Here is a 12,735-nt window from a genome sequence, read left to right on the forward strand (position 1 = left end):
AGCGACGAACTTCTGGATCGAGAAACCGGAGGCGAGACGATGATTCTGCGAACTTATGGGTAGAGAATTTCGGGGGAGATAATCAGAAAGAAAAAAAGACAAGATTAGGGTTCATCGGGTTCATCGGGTTCATCGGGAGAAAAGGATTAGGGTTCGTCGAGAGTGAGTTGTTTTTACAAGAACCGTGAAAATGGAAGAAGATAAAGTAAACGGATGGTTTGTAAAAAGTAAAAGGTAAGTATCGGTTTGGTCTCGTTTTGGTTAATTAGATTGGTCTCATTGAGTGGTTAACTAGATGTCTCTGGTCTGGTTGAGGGTTATATTAGTAAACTCTGCATAGAGAAAGTGTGCTGTATCATATTGTGTCTCTGAGTGATATTAATAAGACAACATGTGTCTCTGAGGGTAAAAATTTCTTGATTCATCATAAGAAAATAAACATCAAAGTTTATTTTATCATATGAATAAACCAAAACGAAAAAGTTCTAAGACAAGAGTTATCAAAGGCTCAAAGCTAAGTTCCCCCTTACGATAACAAATACACAACACAAAAAAGTTTAAGAAAAGGTAAAACAGAGCCATTTCTTGACGACTGGTTTATCACCGTCTTGTTTCCTCTGAGAAGCTGTCTTCGTAGAACTCCTTCCCGTCTTTTTATCTTCACCGGCTTTGCTGAATATCACCGTGTATCCATCCGCCGTCGCCGGATCATTCACATCCCATTCTCCAAATTTAGGCAACGGCCTTCCAGCGTCATTCGATGCCATTTTTGATCAATAAAGTAACAATCTTTAACCTCTCAGACAACAACAATAAAACACCTTTTGCTTCTTCTTCTTTGATGAGTTGATGTTTTTGTTTAAATGGTCTGCCCACGATGCAGATTTATAATAGAGAAACTGAATAGGAAGAAAGAAGACAAAAAATATTGTTTTTGAAATCTTCCTACGAATTGAACTCGTTTCAGACGCGGTAGAATATTCTATTGTCTTCTTCTTTTAATGTCTTACTAAATTAACTATCTTTCTGAGGTACAAAATCGTTTGCCTTACCGCGCAAGAAATCTAATTATAGCAACTCTTTTTTTTATTATTATAGCAACTCCTTATGCATGGCTGATCTGTTTCTTCATTTCCCACGCGGTTGATCCTTTTTCTTTCCTAATATATATACCACAGAGATTAAGCAAGCTTTAATTTTTCTTTAATAACTTAGATCACAAGCTACCCATTTCATCAGCTCTATTCCTCAGTAGATACTTCTGTACTTCTTACAAAATGGTGCCTTACCGCACAAGAAATCTAATTATAGCAACCCTTTAGGCATAGCTTATCTGTTTCTTCACATTTCACGCGGTGGTTTACGATTCTTGGATCTTTTTTCTTATATATATATACCAGAGATGAAACAAAGCTTTTATGTTTTTTTTATGACGTACATTACAAGCTTCACATTTCATCAGCTCTCTTCCTAAGTAGATACTTCTGTACTTTCCCTGTTGATGTTTTAGGTAAGTCCCCGAACACAATAGTCTTTGGAGCCATGTAATGAGGCAAATGATCTCTACAAAACTCAATAATCTCCTCGGGTTTAACACAATCAAACCCCTCTTTAAGCTTAACGAACCCGCAAGGAGTCTGTCCCCAGTGATTATCCGGACGAGCCACAACAGCAGCTTCAAAAACAGCCTTGTGACTACACAAAACTCTCTCGACTTCCACCGTGCTTATGTTTTCTCCTCCGGATATGATCACATCTTTTAACCGATCTTTTACCTCTATGTACCCGTCCGGATGCTTAACAGCGAGGTCACCACTGTGGAACCAACCTCCCTCGAAAGCTTTTCGCGTTGCCTCTAAGTCCTTGAAGTACCCACTCATCACCGTGTTTCCTCTAAACATTACCTCACCCATGGTGACACCATCACTAGGTACAGTCTCCATTGTCACCGGATCTTTCACTTCGAGCCCTTCTAAACCCAAATGCTGCACTCCTTGTCTAGACTTTAACTTAGCTCTCTCTTCCAACGAAAGCGAATCCCATTCAGGCTTCCACACGCAGTGTGTCCCTGGACCGTATGTCTCCGTCAAGCCGTAAAGATGAGACACATTGAATCCCAACTCTTCCATCTTAGCCAATATCTGCGGCATAGGCGGGGATCCTCCCGTCATGATCTCCACCCTGTGAGGGAGCGGTCTACGCTCCCTCACAGGAGAGCTGACAATCATGTTCAGCACCGTTGGGGCACCTCCCATGTGCGTCACTTTGTGTGTAGCAATGCTCTTAAAGATCAGCTTAGGAGAGACTTTTCTAAGGCAGATATTTGTACCGCCTTGAGCCGCTACTCCCCAAATGAGACACCACCCGTTGCAGTGAAACATCGGTACCGTCCATAAGTAGACAGGAGAGACAGGCATCTGGTGAAGAAAAACCGTAGCGAGAGAGTTGAGATAAGCTCCTCTGTGAGACCACACTACACCTTTAGGTCTCGAGGTTGTCCCCGAAGTGTAGTTTATACTGATCGGATCCCATTCGTTTCTCGGTTTGATCACCTCGAACTCGCTGTCTCCGGATTTAACCAGATCTTCGTAATCGTAATCGAAAGAGTAGTTAGAATCAAAGCTCGATGATCTGTCCTCGTCGTCATCGTCATTAGACTGAGAGATCAAGACAAGCTTTGGTGTTTTTCTTGTTCTGTCTGATTTAGCAAGAGCTCCATGAGCAACCTCGAGTAAGTGGTGATCAACGAAGAGGATTTTCGCCTCTGAGTGTTGGAGCAAAACAGACAACGTAGAAGTATCGAGTCGAGTGTTGAGCGGACAGAGAATCAAACCAGCCATCGGAACAGCGAAGTGAAGCTCGTGCATCGCTGGAACATTCGGCGCCAAAACTGCAACCTAAAAAAAAAAGAAGCTAATCTGAACGAAACTACTAGAAAAGAAATTTAACAAGTTTTAGAGACTAACCACGTCGCCGGGAGAGATTCCTAGGTGAGTAAGCGCAGATGCAAGACGGAGACAACGGTGGTAAGTTTGGAGCCAAGTGTGCTCAACGGAACCAAACACAACACTGGTTCGGTCTCTGTAAGCTTTGGCGGATCTTTCCAAGAACGTGATCGGAGATAAAGGAGAGAAATTGGCGGGGGATCGGAGAAGACCATCCATCGTTTTCCATGACTCCGGCTTGGAATCGTCGGAAAATCCGCCGGAACCTGAGGTTGAGAAGGAAGAGTGGGTTGACCAGAGTCTTTGAAAACGTGGGGTCAAGGTTCTGATTGCCCTTTTAGATAACAAGATTCTCATGGTTTAACTTAACAATCTGAAACGCCTTTCTTCGGCTTCTCGAAATTGTAACTATTCATTTCATTTCATTTCATCGGTCGAACTGAGGGATAAGAAAGGACTCATCTTATTACGTACTGTTTTGGATAAACCCACGTGCTCTGTTTAATTGGATGGTCCGAATATTATTTTTTTAACTATAAATTATTGTGGTCTGTTGGAAACTGGCCTCTTATATTATAAGCCCAAGTTCGATGCGTTTCATCAATAAATTACAGCATAGTTGGTCTGAATTTCTCGCATTGAGCCCCTAAACCACGTGCTCTGTTTCTTTTTTTAAAGCTATGTTTCTTATTGAACCACGTGGGCAAACAGTTCTAGAGTAATACAAAAGTTCAAAGTAAAATCATACTAATAGATATGAAAAGTGTTAGAGATAAACTTGATGATAGTTTGAACCTCAAGTCATACTAATCCTACTCATGTTAGGATTAGGATAAACAGTTTTACTATTAAGTTTAGGAGTTTTAGATCTCTATATAAGAAGATGTTGTGTTGTAACATGAACATACAAGTGAGAGAAATTATTGCGAGAGCTTAAGTTTTGAGAAATTTTATTAAACTAATAAAGAAATAATTCTTATAATCTTGTGAGCTATCATACAAGTTTGAACAATAATTGGTATCAGAGCAAAATCTGAAATCAAAACCGAGAAAGATGAGAGATATCACAACCGTACCTGCGAAACCAAAAGAAGGACCATCATCCATAAATTGTCCGATGCTAAATACAACAAACTATACAGTTTGGGCCGAGTGAAGATTCTTCTCAAAGTTCATAATGTATGTGAGATCGTTGAAAGTGAGACGACCGAGAACGAGAAAAACGATATGGCCATAGCTCTTCTTTTCCAATCCATTCCAGAGGCGCTTATCTTACAGGTCAGAGAACTAGAAACCGCAAAGAAAGTATGGGACGCCATTAAAGCATGTCATCTAGGAGCAGAAAGAGTTAGAGAAGCTTGTTTACAAACCCTAATGGCAGAATTCGATCGCTTGAAGATGAAGGAAACCAAAACAATCGATGACTTCGTCGGCAAGCTATCTAAGATTTCTTGGAAATCTGCATCTTTAGGGGAGAACATTGAAGAAGCTAAACTAGTCAAGAAATTCCTCAAGAGCCTTCCTAGAAGGAAATACATACACATTGTGGCGTCTCTCAAACAAGTCCTTGATCTTAAGGTAACAAGCTTTGAAGATATCATTGGCAGATTAAGAACGTATGAGGAACAAATTGGAGAAGATGATGAGTATGGTCACAAAGAACATATCAAGCTAATGTATGCGAACTCAGAGAACAGTCAGGCGAATCGAGAATAAAATGGACACTATAGAAACAGGACGAGGAGGTCATTTCTATGGAAGAGGACGAGGACGAGGAAGATCCTATCAAGAGTTCGACATGTCAAAGATTGCATGCTTTCGGTGTGACAAAAAAGGACACTTTGCGTCCAGTTATCCTGATAGACTTCTGAAGCTACACGAAACATACGAAAACAAGCTCAAAGAACTAACGGTTTAATGTAAATAAACAAGAATAATTGTTTTTATTTATGTGATCATGGAAATTTAATTATATACATAATAGGTACTAGCTTCTCAGTTATAATATATATATATATATATATATATATATATATATATATATATATAGTGTTTTATTATTTTATAATATGTAAAAATTACAAAATCAATAATAGTATGCAAAAGAGAATTTGTAGACACAATACTCATTCCGCGCAAGCTTAGCTTAGTTAAAAATATATGGCCAGATTATACGTAAAAACCATATGGAAGTGTTATTTTTATAAACGAATATAGTGCTGTTATAAATCATCAAATTGAATAAACCATAAGTCATTTAATTTAAACATACTAACATAGTAGCATAATTACATATAAATATATTATAATAGAAAAGGAAATTGATAAAAAATTTGATTGACGAGTTGTCACCTTTTCTTATGGAATAGTGGAATAGACAGAAATGGCATAGAGAACACTCTGCTACGCCCCTTTAGTTAAATTGATTGCTATATATTTCAAATGAATCTTAGCAAATTTTTTTATTTTTTATTTGTATTCATTCTCTTGTAGTGATCATATGCCATGAAGGTTGGTGTAGGCGTAAGTCATGCGTACTGAACCGAGTAAATGGGAAAATGTTATGTTACTCTTGTAGTTGCAGTATATAATTGTTATCTTCTTATCCAATGTCTGAGATATGTATCATGCAAAATTTATCGGTTGTCCGCATAGTTCATTTGCTGCAATTACCATGTATGTAGTTAGTGGGTAAAGACATTTGAGTTATGGTAAAAAAAAATCAGATGGTGTTCCAAAAAATTCAGACATATATAGTTCATTGCTTTGCAGAAGAAGTTATTGAATATGTTATTCAAGAAGTTGGTCATGATATATTTTTTTTGCTGGTAGATGAGTCTGCAGATGTTTCTGATAAAGAGCAAATGACAATGCTTTTTGTCTTTGTTGTTAAACATGAGATATTTAAAGAAGATTTGTTGGTATTGTTCATGTGAAAGAGACATCTTCTTTATCTCTTAAGTGTGATGCTGATTCATTGTTTGCTAAACATGGATTGAGTATGAAAAAGTTCAGAGGACAAGGTTATGATGGAGCCAGTAATGAGAAGGGTAAATTAAATGGATTGAGATATTTAATACTGCAAGCATGCAGTTCTGTATATTATATTCATTGTTTTGCTCATCAGCTCGAGTTAGTTGTCGTTGTAGTTGCTCAAAAGCATTTTCGAGTTGGAGATTTCTTTGACAAGCTCTGTGTCTTTTTTTTTAATGCGGTTGGAGCTTCTTGTAAGAGGAAATATATGATTTGGTAAAACTTTCGGAAATAATAGAGGAAAGAATTCAGAAAGGTGAAATTAAAACACTAAAGAGACTAAACCAATAGGTTTCATTTCAAAGACCCGGTAAAACTCGTTGGGATTCTCATTATAAAACATTGTTGCGGTTGGTGATTTTTTTTTTCTATTATTAAAGTACTTGAGTATGTCGAAAGCGATGGGAGTGATGGTATCAAAAGACGACAAACTAATGGTCTTCTGAATTACTTCTTACCGTTAATGTTGTTTGTTCTTGGGATCACAAATAACTTATCAAAGGATCTTCAAAGGAAAGACTTGACTATTTTGAATGCTATGCTGCTTGTGAAATCCACCAAGCAACAATTGTGTAAGCTCAAAGAAAATGAATGGGAATCTCTAATCAACAAAGTTTTTTTTTTTTGAGAATTACAAGACTGAGTTGTTGGTTATTGATGATGAATTTAATTTGAAGAATTCAAAAAAAAAAGCAATATAACCAACTTGCATCGTTACAAGGTGGAATGCTATTACACTGTATTGGATATGCAAATTCAAGAGTTTAATGACCTCTTTAATGAGGTGAACACTGAATTACTTAGTTGCATTGCTTCTTTGAGCCCCGGTGATTCATTTCGTGAGTTTGATAACTTGAAAGTTATGAGATTGTCCGAGTTTTATTCTGAAGATTATAGTCATATGGAGCCAATGACTCTTGAACATCAACTTGATCTCTATATTGATAACATCCATGAATGATGAAAGATTTGCTAATTTGAAACATCTTGGAGGTCTTTCATGTATGATGGTGGAGATAAAGAAACATCTTTCACATCCTCAAGTTTATCAGCTTTTAAAGCTAGTTTTGACTTTATTTGTTCCCAATGCAACAGTTAAAAAATATTTTTCTACGATGAAGATTGTGAAAACTGGTTTGCGAAACCGGATAAATGATGAGTTTTTAAATGATTGTTTTTTTTTTGTTTTGAGGAAAAAAATTATTTGAAAAAGTAACAAATGATGTTGTTCACGTAGAGGATGAACCAGAGATTGGAGAGTTTCACCAAGATCCAGATTCAGATTCATCTGGTGATGATGACTCAGAAACAGAGTAGCATCACCTTTTTTTTTAATATAAGAATACCGAGGAAATTCCGAGGGATAATACGATTTAGGGCTTTTCTCGGAATTTTCTCGGAATAGTCCAAGACGTTTCCGACGATTTAGGGCTTTGCTTTTAGGGTTTCAGTTTCCTCGGAAAAGCCTCGGAATATTCCGAGGAAATTCTGAGGAATCACAAGTGTTCCTCGGAATTTCCTCGGAATATTCCGAGGCTTTTTCGAGGAAGTAGGGTTTTTTAACCGAAAAAACGTTTTGCGGTTTGAATAACACTTATATAACCCTTATTAAGTGTCTTAGACTGATTATGAAGTCAAAAATTTGTTCATTACCCTATAATAAACACTTTTCCGATTGTATGAACGAAATCCCCATAACATAAGAGAAACACTTATACACTTTAATGAACGGTAAAGGGAATACTTACAATTCGTTTTGAAATTTTGTTATTTCATGGTTTATGATCATCTATACAAAGATTCCTCAATGGTATGCATTGCATTTGTATAAGAAATGATATAGGGCAAAAAAAATTAATGTTTTGAAACCCCAAACATGTGTTCCTCGGAATTGCCTCAGAATATTCCGAGGAAATTCCGAGGAACAATATAAACCAATAGAAATACATGCACAGGATATTCTTTTTCCTCGAATTAATGAACATACCGAGGAAATTCCGACGGATATTTAAGTGTCCGTCGGAATTTCCTCGAAATATTTTTATTTAACCGGGCAAACCTGCCGCCAAATATTTCGCGAAAATTGAAATTGAAAATACCGAGGAAATTCCGACGAATAGTTTCCTACGAACCCTAGGTTTTATAAACACGAAACACTTCTTCTTCCCCATTCTCTCTTCTTCCTCCGGTGATCTCTCTCTTCTTCCGGCGATCTCCCCCTTCTCTTGCGACGATCTCTCCGGCAAATCCTCTCTATTTCTACACAAATCATGTAAGGACCCTATCCAACTCTCTTAGGTTCTATATGTTAGGTTTTTAAGTAGATTTGATGATTTTAGAAGTTTTTTGTTAGGGTGATTGGTTAGGATTATGATTTGGTTGTGTAATAGGTTTAGAATTGTGATTTGGTTGGATAATTTGTTGTGTTGAATTGATTTAGAACTTTTTTATAATTTTTTTATTATTTTTGTATATATAAAATCGATTTTGGATTTTACAAAACGTTTTTTGTATATAAATTTGATTTTTGGATTTATAAAAGATGATTTCATAATTATAAAAATATTATATTTATTAAAACTAATTTTTTATTTATAAAACATTTTTGATTTATAAACACTATTTTAGGATTTATAAAATATATTTATATTTATTAAAACTATTAATAGATTTTTAAAAGATTTTTCTATTTATAAAACTTTTTTGGAAATATAAAACTATTTTGGAAATTTTTATTAATGGATTTTATATTTATATAACTTTTTTAAAGGTATTTATAAAAAAAAAATTTTGTATATATAAAAAATATTTTTAAAAATGTTTTTCAATTAATATTTATTAAAACTATTTTCAAAATATGTTTTTTTTAAATTTATATATTTATTATAACTAATTTTAAATATTTTTTTCAATTAATATTTATTAAAAATATTTTAAATATGTTTTTTTTTTTAATTTATATATTTATTATAACTAATTTTAAATATTTTTTCAATTAATATTTATTAAAACTATTTTTAAATATGTTTTCTATTTCAATTTTAATTTTATATTTTCGAATTTCAATTAAAAAAATAATTTTTAATTTTAAAAAAAAATTAATTTTGGGAATATTCCGAGGAAGTGTATCCCTCGGGATATTCCGACGACATCTTCCTCGGAATATTCCGAGGGGCATAGGTCCTTAGAATATCCCGACGGATACACTTCCTCGGAATATTCCGACGGCTAAGGTTTTTCGGAATAATCCGACGGCTGAGATTCGTCGGAATATTCCGATACCTCTTTTCTCTCGGAATGTTTCCGAGGACCGTTCCATCGGAAAGCTCCGAGGAGATATCGACGTCGAGCAGTCCTAGAAAATGTTTCTTTGGAATGTCCTCGGAATCTTTAATTCTCGGTATTTACTTTCCGACGAGAAATTTCCGACGACCTTTCTCGTCGGTATGCCCTCGGAATACCATTATTCCGAGGACATACCGACGATAATTGTCGTCGGAATCCCGGTGTTTTCTTGTAGTGAAAGTTGCTTAGCCTCGTCTCTCCTGAACTTCGGATCAGTATATCAGGATCCGGCGCCACGCTCATCTGCATATTCTCCTCAATATCCACCAACTGTATTGTCTCCATGTCCCTATCTAACTTGGTCACACAAGATTTTTTGACAGCTTGTACGATCTCATCCGTCGAGTTATAAGCAACGCAGACAAGAAGCACTACACCACTTCTCTCAGAAGTGGCCTCCATGACTTCTTCCGCAGCAGCTCTCACTTGGTCACTTAAAAGCGCCAAGTTACCGATAAAATACACATGTATCCCGTATTCATGCACTATACTCTCTTTATCAAGCAGAGACTTGATCTTCTCCAGCATCAAATCCATTAGAGACCGAACCTCCTCAGGCTTTCTTCTAAAGTTATCTATGCTAAATGCGTATACAGTTACATACTTGATGCCCAGCTCGTAGCAGTACTGTAGCATCGACATGAGCGCAGAGAACCCGGCTTTGTGTCAGACCCGTCTTCTAGACCTTGCTTCTTTGCGTACCTCCTGTTTCCATCCATGATAAAGGCGAGATGAGTGGGCAAAGGACCCATGGATATGACCCGGAACAAACATCTTCTTGAAAACCCGTATATCTGCTAGAGGAGTTTATTGATATGTCTTATTTGCCCCATACTTCTTTGAAAGAAAAAAGAGTTTTATCTGTTCACACAAACTGAAATAAAAAAAACTTCAGTTAGAACATAATCAAGCAAGAGTTTTAGCTTTGAACTAGAATACAGAACTAGGATCCTCACTCACTATAGATAAGAAGACGAAAAAATAAAATAAACTGTATATTTGCATGCTTTCACATTGATAGAAATCAAACGATTCAGAGAATACAAAAGGAGGATTCAATATTACTATCGAAACCGAGAACACTTCAAAACGAAAAGGAAGATTGGATAAAACATGGTGTTTAGATAAGTCGAGTCTACCTGAGAGTGAAGCGAGATCAACGCCTATCTTGCAATGTTGACGGCGCGACCAAAATTCACAGTTGACTCAGGGCCCGTCTGAAAGTTTGGAGGTCCAACACCATTTAGTAAAGATTTTAAAATTTTGGGGTCTAAAAAACTTTTTTTTCACAAATTGGAAACTAATTTAAATATAAAAAATTTTAAAAATTTTGGAGGCTCAAAACGAATGTTTCATTGGGCGTGGTCCAGGACCGGCCCTGAGTTAGACTGTGAAAGAGAGAGATATGGAGAGGGAGGAGGATGAGAGGGGAATATTTACTTTGGGGGAAGCAAAAGGTAAAGAATTGGAACCGGTTAAAAAGGACAACACCAATGAAAACCTGGTTTAGGCGGAGATCGGTAGATTGGTGTCGGTTTAGGCGAGATCCGTAGATTTGGTGTGCCTTTTTGTGCACGTGGCATATTTTAAAAATAACTAGAAATGCTGATGTGTCAATCTACATTTGTCTTAACTGCGTCAAAAGACAAACACTTCCAAGTAAAAGAACAAATCTCACACAGACTCAAACTGGTCAAACAAAGAAAAAAGAAAAAAACCTAAGGTAATCAACTCGCTCCCACCGACTCAGTCCGAGTCACCCGATTCACTAACGATTCTTTACTCTTGTTCACAGAACTCGAGATGAAAGGCGGTCAATCGAAAGCTGAAGCGACGAGCACCGACCAGAGGTATCACTCTCTCCATTTTCTCTGAAATCTGAGATCTGCACAACTTCTCTCACCTCTAATTTGATTTTCAGACTCAAAACCAGAGGAAGGAAGAAGAAGACGGCGACGAAGGACCCAAACAAACCTAAGAGACCTCCAAGCGCTTTCTTCGTCTTCTTGTAAAACCTCACAATCTCACATTTGCCTCACTGCTTTATTTCAATTTTAGAACTGATTAATGTTCTGTCGCAGAGATGATTTTCGACGGGAGTTCAAAGAGGCGAACCCTAACAACAAGTCCGTCGCCGCCGTAAGTGAGGTTCCACAATCTCAGATTTGTAATTCGAAATTAATAATAATAATAATCTGTGTGCAAAACAACATCAGGTTGGGAAGGCTGCTGGAGCCAAGTGGAAGTCTATGAGTGAAGAAGTGAGTCTTGTGCTTCGTCCTTTTAAGATTAAGCTCAAAAAAGTTAAAAACTCTTTTGGTTGTTTTGAGTACAGGAGAAAGCGCCTTATGCCACCAAGGCAGAGACCAGGAAGAGTGAATATAATCAGAGTATGCAAGAGTACAACATGAAACTGGTAATAAAAATATATCAGCTTTGACTTTCTAGAGGGAGAGAGAGATTGTGTGTATCTTTATGGTCTTACTGTGTTCTTGTTTAGGCTAATGGAACCAGTAGAGGTGAAGATGATGAGTCCAAGTCTGAAGTGGACGAAGCTGGAGGAGCAAGCGATGAGGTTTTTTTTATTTTAGACATAAAACTCTTAATGCTTTGTTATGTTTTTGTTTTACATGTATGTGACATTCTGGACTGTCTTGTATTTTGGCAGGAGGAAGAAGACGATGATTAAGGAGACTTTCTAGTTATTGCCATTGACTGACTCAGATTTGTGGATGGGATTAGGAATGTGTGACTGAAAAAACTGGTTATGCTTTGTGTTTGTAATATTAAGAACCTCATTTGCTACTTGTTGATGTTTAGGTCAGTTGTATGGTCGGATAGGATCACTTGGATGCTATGTCTCCTTATTACCTTCTGTGTTTGTTAAGGATTTATTTGATGAGTGATATATGGATTTATTTAAATGTATTGTTGATTTCTATCTGTTACTTTTGGGTTGATGTGTTTTTGATTTTGTCAACGTGTGTTCTCTTTCTCTCTGGTATATTGTTGTTTGACTCTTATGTGGCTTTTTCCAAGGGAATATTTGATCTAACGTTGAATTGGGACAGAATCTTTTTGCTGGGATGGGTCGTAGATAATGTCTGACTGTTTGTTTGCTGTTGTGCGTTTTGTCTTTTTGTTTGAGTCTATTCATAGGAGGGGAACCATTCATGGTTTTTTGTTCCTGAGTTTCATAACACTGATTAGTATGTTAGATTACAATCCAAAGAGTGGTATTTTCTCGTCTTAAAATGTTATTCCATTACACTATTATGGTTTGGAGCCTGCTTATTGAGATTATATATGTGCAAATTGCAATCTGGTTCATGGTTTGCTTTTTTGGTTTTATCGATTTTATGCAAACTTAAACCAGGTACAACCACTTTGTTTGGTTTGGCTTGCTTTTGTT

The 12,735-nt window shown here is 36.6% G+C and overlaps 3 protein-coding genes and 1 pseudogene across 3 annotated transcripts; 1 reads left to right on the forward strand and 3 right to left on the reverse strand.

Annotated features, from left to right (window-relative positions):
• Positions 1-400: 400 nt before the first annotated feature.
• On the reverse strand, positions 401-1,004 carry LOC103845934 (protein NOI4). Its single transcript, XM_009122848.3, has one exon. The coding sequence runs from the start codon at positions 765-767 to the stop codon at positions 558-560; it is 210 nt and encodes a 69-aa protein (XP_009121096.1). The 5' UTR covers positions 768-1,004; the 3' UTR covers positions 401-557.
• Positions 1,005-1,359: 355 nt separating this feature from the next.
• Positions 1,360-4,871, reverse strand: LOC103845935 (probable acyl-activating enzyme 2). Its single transcript, XM_009122849.3, has 2 exons — positions 2,967-4,871; positions 1,360-2,897 (listed from the first exon to the last, which is right to left on the reverse strand). The coding sequence occupies exons 1-2, from the start codon at positions 3,300-3,302 to the stop codon at positions 1,449-1,451; spliced, it is 1,785 nt and encodes a 594-aa protein (XP_009121097.1). The 5' UTR covers positions 3,303-4,871; the 3' UTR covers positions 1,360-1,448.
• Positions 4,872-8,979: 4,108 nt separating this feature from the next.
• LOC103846224 lies at positions 8,980-10,690 on the reverse strand (annotated as a pseudogene).
• Positions 10,691-10,958: 268 nt separating this feature from the next.
• LOC103845936 (high mobility group B protein 4) lies at positions 10,959-12,253 on the forward strand. The gene is made up of 8 exons (XM_009122851.3): positions 10,959-11,046; positions 11,119-11,173; positions 11,245-11,331; positions 11,405-11,462; positions 11,540-11,584; positions 11,659-11,739; positions 11,824-11,898; positions 11,992-12,253. Exons 2-8 carry the CDS (start codon positions 11,127-11,129, stop codon positions 12,010-12,012), a joined length of 414 nt encoding a protein of 137 aa, XP_009121099.2. The 5' UTR covers positions 10,959-11,046; positions 11,119-11,126; the 3' UTR covers positions 12,013-12,253.
• The last annotated feature ends 482 nt before the right edge of the window (positions 12,254-12,735 follow it).

Source organism: Brassica rapa, chromosome A07 (assembly GCF_000309985.2).
Source record: "Brassica rapa cultivar Chiifu-401-42 chromosome A07, CAAS_Brap_v3.01, whole genome shotgun sequence".
NCBI classification, from domain to species: Eukaryota; Viridiplantae; Streptophyta; class Magnoliopsida; order Brassicales; family Brassicaceae; genus Brassica; species Brassica rapa.